Source organism: Geotrypetes seraphini, chromosome 8 (genome assembly GCF_902459505.1).
Source record: "Geotrypetes seraphini chromosome 8, aGeoSer1.1, whole genome shotgun sequence".
Taxonomy (NCBI): domain Eukaryota; kingdom Metazoa; phylum Chordata; class Amphibia; order Gymnophiona; family Dermophiidae; genus Geotrypetes; species Geotrypetes seraphini.
In genome coordinates this window covers 130514087-130530610 of record NC_047091.1, presented here as the reverse complement: position 1 = coordinate 130530610, position 16524 = coordinate 130514087, and the positions used below count along the sequence as shown (strand labels likewise).

The 16524-nt window shown below is 43.2% G+C and overlaps 1 protein-coding gene across 1 annotated transcript in view; it reads right to left on the bottom strand.

The window, feature by feature from the left end:
- The window catches only part of SLC5A1 (solute carrier family 5 member 1), a 110911-nt gene extending 95770 nt beyond the window's left edge, over nucleotides 1-15141 (bottom strand). The window contains exons 1-2 of the mRNA XM_033956554.1: nucleotides 14721-15141; nucleotides 3433-3504 (exon numbers count right to left, since the gene is read on the bottom strand). Of these exons, the coding sequence (XP_033812445.1) occupies nucleotides 3433-3504; nucleotides 14721-14861 (213 nt within the window). The 5' untranslated portion in view covers nucleotides 14862-15141. The remainder of the gene's footprint in view (nucleotides 1-3432; nucleotides 3505-14720) is intronic.
- Nucleotides 15142-16524: the final 1383 nt, after the last annotated feature.

The following is a 16524-nucleotide window of genomic DNA, read 5'->3' as shown; positions in this document are numbered from 1 at the left end:
GGAAGAAATCACTGACATCACGCACACATGCAGGCAGCAGGGCGGGGCTAGGGCGGGGTTGGGGTGGGGTGGGACTGGGGCATAATAGGGCGGGGATGAGTGGAACTAGGCAGGCCTGGGGGCGGGTCTAGGGGGGGTCCAGATTTTCCAAACGGGGAAGTGAAGGTAATGCCAGACAGACTTCTACGGTCTGTGTCCCATATATGGAAAGATAGATAAGGATGGGCTGGAGACAGCAACTCCAGCAGTGGAGTAGTGTAGCCCATGCTAGACAGACTTCTACAGTCTGTGTTATGTAGGGTTATCAGATTTTACAATCATAAAATCCGGACCCATGGCCCTGCCCCCAGGCCCACCCAGTTCCATCCAGCCCCGCCCCCAACCTCTTCTCATGACACAATGCATGCATGTGATGTCACCGCTTTATATCCGTGCATGTGCAGATGCCCTCCCGACGCAGTCCCTAGCCGGGTTTTGAAAAGCCGACCGGACGCTCAGACAGTCCTCTAAAAAAAGGACATGTCGGGGTAAATCCGGACGTCTGGTAACCCTAGTGTCACGTATGTGGGTAAACAGATCAGGAGGGGCTGGAGGAAGTTTTGACAGTCACCTCAGTAGCTGGGGAAGTAGGGCTATTGCAGGGCAGACTTTTTAACGGACCGAGCCCTGAAAATGGCAAGAATGGATCAGAAGTAGGTATCACCTGAGTACAAGTCTTGCGTATCTCAGGAAGAGGGGAAGACATTTTATGGTGGAACTTGGCAAGTAAAATGTAATAATATACTGGATTGTTGATAATAAATGTGACTGTTGGGCAGGCTGGATAGCCATGCAGGTCTTTCTCTGCCGTCATCTGCTATGTTACAATGTTATTATGGGGAAGGAGTGTAAGAAGTATAGTGTGTACTCTGTGCTAGGATGATAAGTATTCAGGTACAATTTGTCCTTGCCCCAAAGAGCTTACAATTAACTACAACTCCCAGCATGTAGTGGATGAAAAATCAAGACTGAAAGCCTCTCCTGCTGACTTCAAACTAGAAGGCAACCAACCCTAATCAGGAAGGGGTTCTCTGCAGGAATTAATTTGCAAATAAAATGAAAGTAGAACTGTGGATGGGGGGGAAGGCTTGGGTGGACCAAGAGCAGGAAACATAGAAACATGAAACATGATAACAGACAGATTTGGCACCCCTCCTCATCTCCGCCTCCCCCCCTTCGCTTATCTGCTCCCCGCTCCTCTCCTTGCCTCCCCCCATACCTTTTTGGCGCGCTCTCTGACATCACTTTTGGGACCTGGATCTAGGAAGTGACGTCAAAGAGAGCCGATATCGACATGTGTAGCATGCTTCTCACGCCAGAGAAGTTTAAAAGATATGTGTAAAGATACGGGGGTATGCACGCAGCAGGGAGGTGGGGAAGAGGGCGGGAGAGGGGCACCACTCACCCTTACTATGCCACTGATGGCAGATAAAGGCTAAATGGCCCATCCAGTCTGCCCAACTGAAGAAGAGGGGATGGATCAGGGTATTACAAAAACTGTTGCTTCATGCTCATAATCAACCCTAGTCGATGAAGCCGTCCACACAATGTGCAGCGGTGGCAAAAAGGGCAAACAGAATGCTAGGAATGATAAAGAAGGGGATCACGAACAGATCAGAGAAGGTTATCATGCCGCTGTACCAGGCCACGGTACGCCCTCACCTGGAATACTGCGTCCAGCACTGGTCGCTGTACATGAAGGACACGGTGCTACTTGAAAGGGTCCAGAGAAGAGCGACTAAGATGGTTAAGGGGCTGGAGGAGCTGCCGTACAGCGAAAGATTAGAGAAACTGGGCCTCTTCTCCCTCGAACAGAGGAGATTGAGAGGGGACATGATTGAAACATTCAAGGTACTTAGTAAATAAGGACAGGTTGTTCACCCTCTCCAAGGTAGGGAGAACAAGAGGGCACTCTCTAAAGTTGAAAGGGGATAGATTCCGTCCAAACGTAAGGAAGCTCTTCTTCACCCAGAGAGTGGTAGAAAGCTGGAACGCTCTTCCAGAGGCTGTTATAGGGGAAAACACCCTCCAGGGATTCAAGACAAGGTAGGGCTAGTCTCCGTTAGAGTGCTGGTCTTTGACCAGAGGGCTGTCGTGTGAGCGGTCTGCTGGGCATGATGGACCATTGGTCTGACCCAGCAGTGGCAATTCTTATGTTCTTATTAAGTCCACGGTTTTCTCGTCCAATTGGGCTGCTTTGGAATGCTGGTTGCAAGAAATTTTGAGTAGCCGGGGGTTGCAGTTTCTTGGGCTGGCTTTAGATTTATGAGTTGTAATTTGGACTGCATCAGGGATGAGAGACATTCCAGGGCTCAAGAAGTGGAGAGGGAGTATACACTGGATTCGATCTGCAAATGAATACAGCCTTTACCCTAGTTAAGATGAGTACAAAGTGTTTGAGGTTTTTTTTGTTGTACATGTGCAATTTTTCTTTCATAATGAGCTTGTAAGTTTCTCTTCATGGGGGAGGGGGTTCTTGAATGTTTTCTGTTTGTTTTGGGGAATGCACAGTACATCTCTGAAAATATTTGTGTTGTGCTGAAAAGTTCTCAGCCCATCCAACAAAGTTGGGACAGTCTCCATTGATAGCTATACACTTAGTTCCGTAAGTTTCCACTTTTTTCATTCTGTTAGAAAAGTACTGAAAAAAAGTGGAAAATCGCGGGACTAAGTACACAGCCCTTGATGGACACTGTCCCAACTGAAGTTAGTTGGGATGAGAACTTTTCAGCACCCCCTCATACATTGAGCTGCTTTTGGGCTGCTTTTTCAAGGTAATTGGGTGGGATTATGAAAAAGTATCTGGCAGTACTGTCTGCCTTCCTCTTCCCTGAAAGCTGCTTGGAAGGGAAGGACTAGAGTAGAATGCCCTTGCTTCTCTAGAGCCAAAAAATAACATAAGAATGGCCTTACTGGGTCAGACCAAAGGTTCATCAAGCCCAGTAGCCTATTCTCACGGTGGCCAATCCAGGTCACTACCTGGCCCAAACATTCCATGTTACTGATCCAGGGCAAGCAGTGACTTCCCCCATGTCTTCCTTAATAACCGACTATGGACTTTTCCTCCAGGAAATTGTTCAATCCCTTCTTGAAACCAGCTTCGCTATCCGCTCTACCACAACCTCTGGCAATGACGTTCCAGAGCTTAACTATTCTCTGAGTGAAAAAATATTTCCTCCTATTGGTTTGAAAAGTATTTCCCTGTAACTTCATCGAGTGTCCCCCTAGTCTTTGTAATTTTTGACAGAGCTGATTCAAGTCATTCCCTCACATATTAAGCCCTGATTCTCTGCCATCTGTGTTCCACTTCCTGGTTTTTGGAGTAGATATGAAAAATCTGATTTTCTGTCCTCTCAATTCTGAGATGAAAAGAGTGTAGGGAAATGTGCTTACCGGCCACCACACCATGCTGCGCCCTGCCAGGAAGAATCCTCCCACTGTTCCACGATTCGTCCTCACCATTGCCTACAAAACAAGCGCTGGTTAAATAACATTGTATCTGGAAAGAAGGAAGAGCTGTAAACTGTGTCCATTTCAAGGATTGGCTACTAGAGCTGCCAATTCATTGATTCCTTTGTCCTTAAATTTTTCAAGATTTTCGGGTTGTGGAACCATTCATACCCACAAACTCTCCTTTCCCTCTGTTAAAGGTATCATATCAGTCGGTAAAATGGCTCATTCTTTTTCATTTTTATTAACTGCATTGTGGAATGATCTACCTTTGCAAATAAGATCTTGTATTACATTTCAGGTCTTCTGAAAAATCTTTAAAACCAAGTTGTTTTCATTACATTCATTGCACATCCAGGGAGGGTGGGAAATATATTTTGAAAAGTTCATTTATTTCATTATAATATTGAGATTATTTTATATGTTTTATTGTTCAAATAATAAGTTCAGGAGTGGAGAAATGATTGTTAATGTAATAATTATATAGTTAATAGTGTGTTTTTTTGTGCAGTCTTTCTGATATATCACTGTTGAAGTTTGAAAACCAATAAAGATTTACAAAAAAAATAAAAAACCCAAACCAAGTTGTTTCAACGCTTTTTAAACAATAATTTGTAATTTGTCATGTTATCCCTTTTAAATAAATTGTTGTAAACAGAGTCAAGCCCTATTTTTTTAGGGATGACTCATTATATAAATCTAAGATTAGATTAGAAAAGGGTAGCAGTGAGGCCCCCTCCCTAGGTGTAACTAAATAGTTTTGTGGAGGGCCACGGGGGTGGGGGGTCCTTCCAAATGCTTCAGGTACAGTTACTGAATTGGTTCCCACCACCACCATATGACCAGCCTGCACCTTGCCCCCACCCAAACTAAGCAGGCAAACTATGCCTATGGAAGTAATGTGTGTGTGGGGGGGAGGGGCAGATCAATGAGAATTTGAACTAAGGCTGGTGGTTTTTCAGTACTTTTATAGTTAACAATCACAGCTGTAATACATTTCTGGATCTAACAGCATGGGGTCAATTCTCTGGATCTGTAGGAAGAGCAATTCCAGCTCGAGCACACTGTTAAAAAAACCTCTTGCACAGCATAGGACCAACCCCTGGAAAAAGGCTAACACATAACTTTTTTTAAAAAAAATTGCACACAGCAGGGAATCAATCCCCAGGAGCTGCAGAAAACTGGGTCACTGTGGCAGGCAACAGCACCGGTTTGAGGCTATAGTCTTTGAAGCAGAAGCATCTGCAGTAAAAGGCCAGCTCCCGGACAGGGCCACCTGTCACCTTCTGCTTCGTAGATGCTCCAGCATCTGCATATCTGCCTCTAAATACAACGCCTGAAAGGTCTTACACAGTGACGTGGAGAGGCATTTTAGATATGACTTCTAAATGTTTTGTGGAACATGCACAGAAATCCAGTACCAAACATGCCCATTTTCAAAACTGCAAAATGTCTATCTTGTTTTTTCAAAAATGGATATGTTTGTACTCAGTGCGTCTATCTTTTGGAACCTTTTTTTTTTTTTAAAGGTCCAAAAGAAAAACGCACAGCAAACATTGGGATGTAGGAGGAACCAGCGTTTTTAGTAGACTGGCCACACAGACATCCCAGCAGACAGTGGTGTAGTAAGAGGAGTGCATGGGGGGGGCAATCCCGGGTGTGGTCTTCCTAAGGGCATGGCACCCTTCCTCCTCTCCACCTCCACTCCTTGCTGCATACCCCTTGCCTTCTCTGTACCTTTTTTACTTCCCTGGCACAAGGTTGCTGCTGGCATGGGCATCGATGCTCTCACTTCTGGGACATCACATCTGGGACATGTACATAGGAAGTGACATCATAGGGCTAGCCGATACCAATGTGGGTGTGCTGCTCACGCCGGAGAAGTTAAAAAGGTATAGGGAAGGGGGCGGTGCACAGCAGGGGGGTGAGGAAGAGGGCGGGGGAGGGGCACCACCGCCCCGGTTACCGCTCACCCATACTGCACCACTGATCCTAGGTGCCCCTGAGTGAACCTCACATAAAAAGTCCCAGGTGCACATCGCACCACAGCTTCCTTATATTGTATGGTGAGCCCTCCAAAACCCACTGGACCCAACTATGTACCACAACAACAGCCCTTATGCCTGTAGGTGTCACCCATATGCAGGTACAATGGGATTTGGATGGGTTTTGGAAGGCTCACATATTCCATCATAAGTGTAGTTCGGGTTACCAGATTTTACTTTAGTAAAATCCGGATCCCCATAGACCCGCCCTGTTCCACCCATCCCCGCCCTGTTACACCCCGGTCCCACCCCCCAATCCCGCCCTAGCCCTGCCCCAGCCCCACCTGCTGCCTGTTCTTGTCGGACAGGATGCGACATGATGCACGTGTGCACGTGATGTCATCGCATGGCATCCGTACATGCCCGGATGTCCTCCTGCCCGACGTGATTTTGAGGAAGCTTTTCAAAACCCGGACGGTCCCTCGGAAGTGTCCTCAAAAAGGAAGACATGTCCGGGGAAATCTGGACATCTGGTAACCGTAGTTAGAGTGGGATAAATGGGCCTAAACTAAAAACTAAACTAAAGCTTAACTTTATATACCGGGTCATCAACCTAAGGAAGCTCGACTCGGTTTACAACTATTAGATAAAAACTAAAGAAATTTTACAATGATTTAAAAAAAACTAAAGAAAGTAATAGCAAAGGTTTCAAAGAAATTAGTTTTCAAACTGTTTGGCAAAAATAAAAGTTTTTAGAAATTTGTGGAAAGATTGGAAAGAACTGGGGCTCCTCAGAATTAAGGGGAGTTCATTCCATAGTTGAGAACCTGCTTGCTGGTCTAACAGGACTGGCTATAATATCTGAAGCTATCATATAGGCAGGTATGCACTGTTTCATTCACATCTTTGTGGGATGGAAGGGAATCAGTAACCTCTGGGAGAGTGTGTGTTATTGGGGGGGGGGGGGGGGTTCATACTTGCATCCTTCCAATGATCAACTGGTCAGATTATGCACTGTTTTGGCACTTGTTCATTGTAAAAACAGGTCAAGCACCAAATGATCAAATTGTGCCCTTGACGTATTCTTCAATGTTCACGTCATAAACTTGCCCTAGTCCCACCCACACCACACGTCTAACATGCCCCCTTGAGATTTAGACGCACTGTGGACAAGCATCATTGAAATCTGTCTAGAAATTAGGCTTTGAAAATTGCGAATTGGAAGGGTTTGGTGAGAATAACATCCATGTGCCCCTTTTAGTCCACTTTTTGGACATTTTTCTTTTTTGGAAAATGAGCTGCACAGTATATCACAGCAAAAGCCCCACATGATCCATCTAGTCTGCCCAATAAGGCAGCCTGAGTCGCAGCTGCCACTCCATGCAAGTTACCTTCCATTGTGATCAAATACTGACATCACAAACAGGATAGTCACACAATCATGGAAGAACAGTTGTAAGTTTAAGTTTATTAGGATTTTATATACCGCCTATCAAGGTTTTCTAAGCGGTTTTACAATCAGATACTCAAGCATTTTCCCTGTCTGTCCCGGTGGGCTCACAATCTATCTAACGTACCTGGGGCTGTGGAGGATTAAGTGACTTGCCCAGGGTCACAAGGAACAGCGCGGGGTTTGAACCCACAACCCCAGGGTGCTGAGGCTGTAGCTTCAACCACTGCGCCACACACTCCTCCACAATTTTGTCTGCAGGATAGTCACACTTATTGTCACTAAATGAGTAAAGTAGCAATTCAACAATGTTGCACACTGACGACATTTTACTTGCTAGTAGAGAATGACACAGGGACAAATTTTCAGGGACAAAGTTTTCCCCATCCCTGCGGGAACTAATTTTCCCGTCCCGGCAAGTTCTTTTCCTGCGAGCTCTGACCTCATCTGCACAAGCCTCAAACACTTTCAAATCATAAGTGTTCAAAGCTTGTGTAGTTAAGGCTGAGCTTACACAAATGGGACAGGGACAGTGACAAAACTTGCGGGAATGGGGAAAAATTTGTCCCCGTCTCATTCTCTACGTGCTTGCAACCTTAAGGCGTCTACCCTCCCCCTCTGAGATACACATGTGGTATGAGCCTTAATGAGCCAAGTTCTAGAAAAAGGAGTTGTGATATAAAGCGTATGAGCATTAACATCAAGAAATGTTTTTTTCACAGACTGGGTAGTGTATCCTAAAACTGAATAAGATATGAACGGGGCCTGGAAACGGTGAATGAATGACAGAGGCACAACCCAGTGTTGTGCATTCAAGTGCTTGTCAATAATTCAGTAATGAGCATTGGGACTGAAAGAGTGAAGTGCAGATAACCACACAGCCAGATTATCCCACTGGAAATCTGTCTGGCAGGCTGCAGGTACCGTAACAACCAGAAGGCACACTCTCGTCTTTAAAATAGGGGGGAGGGGATGGTATTTGGGTTTGCTAAAGGTATTTACCTATAATATTGTAATCATATATGCATGTGCAGTGTAATAATAATAATAACTTTATTTTTGTATACCGCCATACCCGGAAGAGTTCTAGGCGGTTCACATCAATTAAACAGAGTTACAGGCGGTTCTAGACCGGAATTGATCAAAGTTGTGAACAACGAAGTTGGAGTTGGGGGGTGGTAGGGCAGGGGGGGAAGGTGGAGGTTAATAAGGAAGGGGCGTTAAGGATCCTTGTCTGGGAAGAGGTGGGTTTTGAGTAGTTTTCTAAAGCCGAGGTAGTTGGGGGCCTTGAGGATCATTTGGACTAGCCATGGGTTTAGCTTGGCGGCTTGGAAGGCGAAGGTTATGTGAGGAAGGGAGGGAGAAAAGGATTGGTAATGTATCAATTTTGTGTATTTTAAGTGTGTTATGTATAATGCTCATGTTTAATATATTTGTATTTCACTGTCAAAATATGAAAATCAATAAAGAATTAAAAAAAAAAAAAATACTCCACTGCCTTTCCCAAAGCATCATATGTTCTATCTCCAAACACTCCAATAATTAAACTGCCTTAGAACATAATATCTCTGCCTATGAAAGGGTCAATGGATCCTGTACAGGCTCAATTAATATTCCTGAGGAAGGCAGATCCAGGAAGGATCTGAATAAAGAAAACAGAAACAGCTTTTTTTTCTGGTAAATTAGATGCAAAGCATTGGCAAGGAAGGCAAAAGGAAATTTGGAAAGAAGATTGCTATAGAGGAAAAAACAACAAAAACTTAGTTCAGTTACATTCTAAGCAAGAAACCTGGGAGGGAGTCCTTTGGACCATTAGATAACTCAGGGTTAAAAGGGAACTCAGGAAAGATAAGGCCATAGTGGATAGATTAAATGAAGTCTTTAGTTTGGTCTTTCTCAAGGAAGATGGAAGGGAACTCTGTACGTGTCGAATAGGTCCCAGGAAGAAATACGCCTCAAAACACCCCCTGGTCGTGCCCTTCAATTGCAAACTGCCAAATGATGTTCCACTTCATACCGAGCCACTGGAATCGACTGCCTCCGTAGGTCAGATCCCTTGAAGGACCCCTCAACTTTAGGAAAGCAATAAAAACATTCCTCTTTAACTAACTCCCCTGCCCATGACTGATGAATTACAAAGAAATGTATATTGGTACCGAATCCCAAGATGTATCACATTAGGAAAACTGAATTGAGAAATCCTCACTGTAACTATGGCAAATTTAACCTATACACGTGGTATGTCAAATTAGGATAAAAGTTGCATTGGAAAACTTGCAGTGTAAGGATAGCTATGGCAAATTTTAACCGTAAATTGTATATCAGTTTTAAAACCCCTAGTACAGGGGTAGGGAACTCCGGTCCTCAAGAGCCGTATTCCAATGAATATGCATGAGATCTATTTGCATGCACTGCTTTCAATGCATATTCATTGGGGAGATCCTGAAAACCCGACTGGAATACGGCTCTCGAGGACCGGAGTTCCCTACCCCTGCCCTAGTATGTGTCAAGTTAGAATGAAAACTTGTATCGTAAACTTGTACTGTAATTATGGCAAATCCAGTGCAAATCGTAACCTGTTACCTATGTATATTATGTATGTTTAACCTGTAATCTGTTCTGAGCTCTTTGGGAAAGCAGGTTGGAAAATGAAATAAATAGATAAACTATCCGTGCCAAAAATGGAATTTAATGGCAATGACTACAATAAATCTCAGTGAATCTGGAAGATGTAATCAGTCAAATCAACAAACTGAAGAGTAGCAAACCATCCAGACCAGAGGGTGTACATCCCAGAGTTCAAAAATTATATTCCATATCTATTAATCTGTAATGTATCATTAAAAAATGCCTACAGCATGTGAAGATTGGAGGGTGGCTGATGTAAGACCAATTTTTTTTTTAGAAGGATTTCAGGGATGAAACTGGGAAACTACAGACCAATAAGCTTCACTTGAGTGCCAGGGAAAGTGGTTAACACTATTTTAAAGAGCAAAATTACTGACCATATAGATAGACATGGACCTCTTCTATCAAACTGCGCTAGCAGTTTTTAGTACAGAGAGCCGCGCTGCTCCCGACGCTCATAGGAACTCTATGAGTGCCGGGAGCAGCGTAGGCCATTCAGCGTGGCTCTCTGCGCTAAAAACTGCTAGCGCAGGTTGACAGAAGAGGTCCATAGTTTAATGAAACAAAGTCCATATGGATTTAGCTAAGCGAATACTTGCCTGATCAATCTGCTATGAGTTCTTTTTAGAAGGTGTGAATAAACATGTGGGTAAAGGAAAACCAGTTGATATAATGTACCTGGATTTTCTGAAAGCATTTGATAAAGTACCTCATGAAACACTTGAGGAAATGAAAAATCATGGAATAGGAGGCAGTGTCCTACTGTGTACTGAAAGCTGGTTAAAAGAGAGAAAACAAGGTTAAATAGTAAGATTAAATGGCCAGTTTTCTCAATGGAAGAAAGTAAATAGTGGGATATCTTAGGAGTCTGTACAGGGACCAATGCTTTTTAATATACAGTCAAACCTTGGTTTGCGAGCATAATTCGTTCCAGAAGCATGCTTGTAATCCAAAGCACTCGTATATCAAAGTGAATTTCCCCATAGGAAATAGTGGAAGCTCAGACGATTCGTTCCACAACCCCAAAACTTTAAAACAAAATACTATACATATCTGTATTGCAAGACCTCGCTCATTTAGAACAGTCACTACACTTCCGCAGCATCAGAGAGAGATGAACCATCGGCTCAGTTGTGATGATGTGACGCGTGTATACTGTATGTACTTGCATTGCAAGACTTTGCTCGTTTAGAACAGTCACTGCACTCCTGCAGCGTCAGAGAGAGAAAAACCGTCGGCTCAGCTGTGATGATGTGACGTTTATACCGTATGTACTCATATTGCACGACTTTGCTCATTTAGAACAGTCACTGCACTCCCGCAGCGTCAGAGAGAGAAGAACCATCGGCTCAGCTGTGATGATGTGACGCGTGTATACTGTATGTACTCGTATTGCAAGACTTTGCTCATTTAGAACAGTCACTACACTCTTGCAATGTCAGAGAGAGAAGAATCATCGGCTCAGCTGTGATGATGTGACGCGTGTATACCGTATGTACTCATATTGCACAACTTTGCTCATTTAGAACAGTCACTGCACTCCCGCAGCGTCAGAGAGAACCATCGGCTCAGTTGTGATGTGTGTATACTGTATGTATTTGTATTGCAAGGCATTGCTTGTATATCAAGTTAAAATTTAATCAAATGTTTTGCTTGTCTTGCAAAACACTTGCAAACCAAATTACTTGCAATCCAAGGTTTTACTGTATTTACAAATCTGAAGCAACGTTGTTTGATATATTAATGGGGTTAGCAATACAACATATTTTAACTGAATGGAAGAATAGTTCTGTATTATCTGAGTCTGCATGGTGGAATGTTTGTTTAGTAAGGAAGTATGAGGAAGTAGCTGCTGTAAAAAAGTGTAACTTAATTCATTTTAAAAGGGTTTGGAGGCTGATGGATTTGTATTGTCAGTCTACTGAGATTATTGGGGACCTGGCTTTCAGGATGTCATATTGGGTAGAGGGATATTGTTGTATGTTAATGCTGAATTTTATGATTCTAAAATTCAATTCAATAAAAAATTTGAACAAATGATCTACAAATGGGAAGAATGAATGAGATCATTAACCCTCCTCTTTTACGAACAGATAGTGCAGGTTTTAGCACCGGCAGTGACGATAACTGCTCCCATGCTCATAGAAAAGGTGTGGGATGAATACAGTAACATAGTAGATGACGGCAGATAAAGACCAAAATTTGTTGGGGTTTTTTTTTCTTCTTAGCTATTTCTGGGCAATAATCCAAAGCTCTGCCCAGTACTGTTCTTAGGGTCCAATTACTGAAGTCTTCTCCATCAAAGCTCACTCCAGTCCATAAACAGTATCCCCTGGGCTGTCGACTTCGTGATGGCTATTGAAGCCCAAGTAAGTTTGCCCGATACATCATATTGTCTCTAAGTGATAAAACATGCTTCCAAAAACTCAAACAATATAATGAATGAAAAAGTGAAAAATGTGTAACAATTCATGACTCAATCATCTCCCTCTTTCAACATGTCCTCAAAGCTCAAAATATGTTCAATGGAAGAGTGCCAGCATCGTGTATAACAAATAATACCATAAAAATTCTTTTTTTTTAAATCTTTATTCATTTTTAAACTTATAATAAGTGTGATAACACATCCATACAAATAACCATAAATATATCACTTAATAATCAACAATGATACATATGATATTCTCTTATCTCCCCCCTCCCATTTGTAGATCATTTGTTCAAATTTTTTATTGAATTGAATTTTAGAATCATAAAATTCAGCATTAACATACAACAATATCCCTCTACCCAATATGACATCCTGAAAGCCAGGTCCCCAGTAATCTCAGTAGACTGACAATACAATTAGTACAAGAAAAGTCCAACTTATCTGGATTAGGAAAGCTTGAACTGTCCATGACTATCTAAGGTAAGTCCGTGATAGTCACAGCTCTGTCGGGTACATCACGGACTTACCTTAGATAGTCACAGACAGTTCAAGCTTTCCTAATCCAGATACCTCTTTTGGCACAAACCTCCTATCATTTTCATCGCCCTTCTCTGGACCGCTTCAAGTCTTCTTATGTCCTTCGCCAGATACGGTCTCCAAAACTGAACACAATACTCCTAGTGGGACCTCACCAACGACCTGTACAGGGGCATCAACACCCTCTTTGTTCTACTGGTTACAGCCCAGCATCCTTCTGGCAGCAGCCTCCGCCTTGTCGCACTGTTTTTTCACCTTTAGATCTTCGGACACTATCACCCTAATTAGAAAATGAATGTCTAAATTGAAGAACTAGGGCTGGTACTGGGCAAACTTGCATGGTCTGTCCACTGTTTATAGCAATTTGATTTAGGATGAACTGAGGAGAGCTTTGACAGGAACTCCAGTAATTTGGAGTATGAGGACAGTGCTGGGCAGACTTTTATGGTCTGTATCCCACAAATGACGAGATGGTTTGGCTAGGTTAGAGTGAGTTCTGACAGCAACTCCAGTAGTTGGAACCTAAGGACAGAACTGGGCGGACTTCTACAGTCTATGGCCCAGAAATATCAAAGAAAAAAGATGATTCAATTTAATCATGAATTTATAATGAGCATAACTATTGGGCAGTCTGGATGGACCATTCAGGTCTTGACCTGCTTTCATTTACTATGTTACTCTGTTCACTGCCATGTGGAGTCTCCTAGCGTTTCATCCTATCACCACTTCTCTTTAATCTCTTTAAACTATAAACCAACAAAACAAATAGGAGAAAATATTTGTTGGCTGTGAACAGTGAATGTATAGTTAAGCTCTGGAACTCACTGAAAGGAAGATGTGGGGGGGGGAGGAGGGGGAAAACAGTTAGTATAGCTGAATTTAAAAAAAAGGTTTGGACAAATTCCTGCAGAAATCAATAAACTTTTATTAAGATAGATCTGGAGAAAGTCACTGCTTATCTCTGGGGGTAAGTAGCATGAAACCTTGTAATCTTTTGAGTTCCTGCCAGGTACTTGTGACCTGGATTGGCCACTATTGGTCTAACCCAGTATGGCGATTCTTATGTTCTATGTTAACATGCTAAGCAGTGTATGGTGAAGGGTCCCTGGGGTGAAGATCGGGGGAGAAAAAAGGACTAGAGCAGGTTCGGCCTAGTGAAATAATCTGAAAATCAAAGCAGGAGAGATAAAGACAGATGTGCCAAGGAGCTGAACTGCTGAGACAGCCTGCTGCCATTCCAAAGGAGGGATTGGGCGAAAAGCCAAAGATCCGTTTGCCTGTGAGCTCACAGAAGCTCTGAACTGTTTCTGTAAAAAGGAACCGGTTAAACAGCTGTGCCTGGCATTAGAAAAGCAAACGTTACCGCAGACCCTTCACTTAGCTTTCCCTATACATACAGAATAGGAGAAAGGAACATAGTGGTTGAATTTCTTTTATATCAGTTTATTAGAATTAAAGGGTTATCATGCACATTTAACTGCATCTCTTGGCAAACAGGATAATTTTGTAACAACCTGCCCTACTTGTCCAGTCAATACGCACCTAGAAAATACATCCTGTATTGTCATTTACATTATTACTATGTTACTATGAATGTAACTTGCCTTGAACTATTTAGGAAAGGCATGAGCTAAATTCACAGCCCTCCTAACTTAAGCAGTTTTCAAGAAGAAATGATTTACATTCTTCCCCATTTTAAAGTATTTCACTAAACACACACACCTGATCAAATCAATGTTTACAAAGTTCAGAATCCAAAAGCCGACATGTAGATTAAAACCCAGTTCATCCTTAGGGGCACCATTGCTCTCTCTGGATAAAAGTGTGCCTGAAATGGCATAAACTATGGAAAATTTCATAGTAAGAAATTTCTGTGCATAAAAACTCTGGCTTCAGTTTGAGAATTGGCACCAAACACTCCATGACCTACTCCCACCATGTTAGATGCATTTCTTCCCCTTTAAGCTCAGAATTTCCTCAGATTCCTCTGCGAAATGTTTCTTTTTTGTTAGATCATTTCACGCCTTGTCGTGTGCCATGCTGCGTGGCATCTGGGCAGGCTCACCAGTCACCACAGAATCTTTTACTCCATCAACTGAAAAACCACACAGGAAAACTTTCCTCTGTCCTCTGTATCTTCCCTGAAAAATTACAGCTCATGATCCTGAAATACCAATACAAATAAGTAATTATTACTTACCCAAATACCTACTGCCAGAACCACTACAAAGTAGACCACGATAACAGAAATATCAGCTGGGTTGTTGATTGGTATGTTGTCATCTTTCTTTAAAGGTGGACTTGTGGTCATTGGGGTCAGAATGCTGCCTGTTGTTGCCATTCTGGTTCTTCTCTGACCTGCTGCTTCCCCCCTGAAGTCAAGAGGTTGTCCCTGGTCCTTGTATTTCAGGTGTGCTTAGGTGGTATTAGAGTTAATCATAAACCACTTTATAATACATAATCTTTCCCCCACCTGATGGTAAATGTGTAACCTCTCGTGTCCTATCACAAACACTGGTAGCTGATTCTAAAAAAGTGTGGTAGCATACTTTACCATCCTTCACCATCCTACTAAGAAGTTGCTGTGTTTCACTTCCAAATAATGGAACCATTACCTGCCTCTGCAGGGCAGAGGAGTGGCAGCTGAGAAGGAGTGGCTTCAATGGATGCCAAGGTGTTGAGGAGGAAGTGGACAGAATTGATTACATAAGGGATTGCGTACAATGCTCCTGGTGTACCACAATGAGTGTCTGCATTCCTGTGAGCACATTCAGAACACTAGTGACAGATTTGCTTAAGACGGTTCCGTCAGAAATGTGGTGCTAAGAAGCTCTGGGAAAAGAAGTAATTATTGCACAAGGCATATTAGTCAGAGTGTCAGTGTGTCCTACAGGTGACTTCTCCAAAGCAACTCTCCTAATCAGGGGCTTAACTACCATTCAACAGGCCCTGTAACATGCCAAGGGACACTCAATAGTAGGGGGACACTTGCAGCTGAATCCTCCCTTCTGCGCACTGAGGTCCACTCCCTGCCCCCACGCTCAGCTACTTACCCAACCGCTGGGTCTGCCACAGCTACAACATCAGAGGCAGCATTAAAGGCAGCCCCTCTGGCCAGTGAGGCCTATCCTCAGCTGCATCCCACCATGCTGATGCAACTTCTGTGGGTGGGATGTGGCAAAGGAAAGGTCCTGCTGACCAGAGAGGCAATCTTTACCGCTGTATCTGATGCTGTAGCTGTGGAGGACCCAACAGTAGGGTACATAGGAAGGTGAGAGCAGGAAGGAGATGCCAGAGCTATGAGGGGAAGCTCACACACACACACTAGGAAAGGGCCCATCTCTTTCTTCCTGCCCAGAGCCCAGAGTCCCAGTTACATCACTGCTCCTAATATTATAAATATTCTGACCATAATCTACAGCACAGGACAGAAGATACCAAATTTCACCTCCTCTTTTCCTACCTGAAACATGTGGACCCTTCTTTGATTCATTAATCTACTGATATAATCTTCCTAGGCTGATCAGTGGCTCAGTGACAGAGCCGGGAAGTGCCATGTGGTGAGGGTTGCCAGTCGGTTGCCTGGGGATGCTATGGAGACTGGGGAAGGGAATCAGGGTCATCAGGCAAGGGTAATACCTAGTGGCCAGATTTAGGGCTCATGACTACAGGTTTCTAGAAGGACCCTTGATGTATGGCCCCCTATTCTCAAACTATCATGCAATGACCGGGCTGGGTGATTTAAAAACACATTAAATAAGGGAAAATTGTCTTGGAATGCAAATGAAGGCTCACATACTGGTTCTGATTGAGCTATATGACATTTTTTTCACATGTGACAACAGGGATTGATCTGATGGTTCAGAAATTACCACTTTTGTGTGGAGGCATCTCATCTGATTTGCTTTTAGTGGCACTTGGTGGAGTGATACAGAAGAACTTTGAAGCTGTAGTCATTTCTCTTTGATATGGAGACCATGCAGTGACCTATGAATTGAATTAAA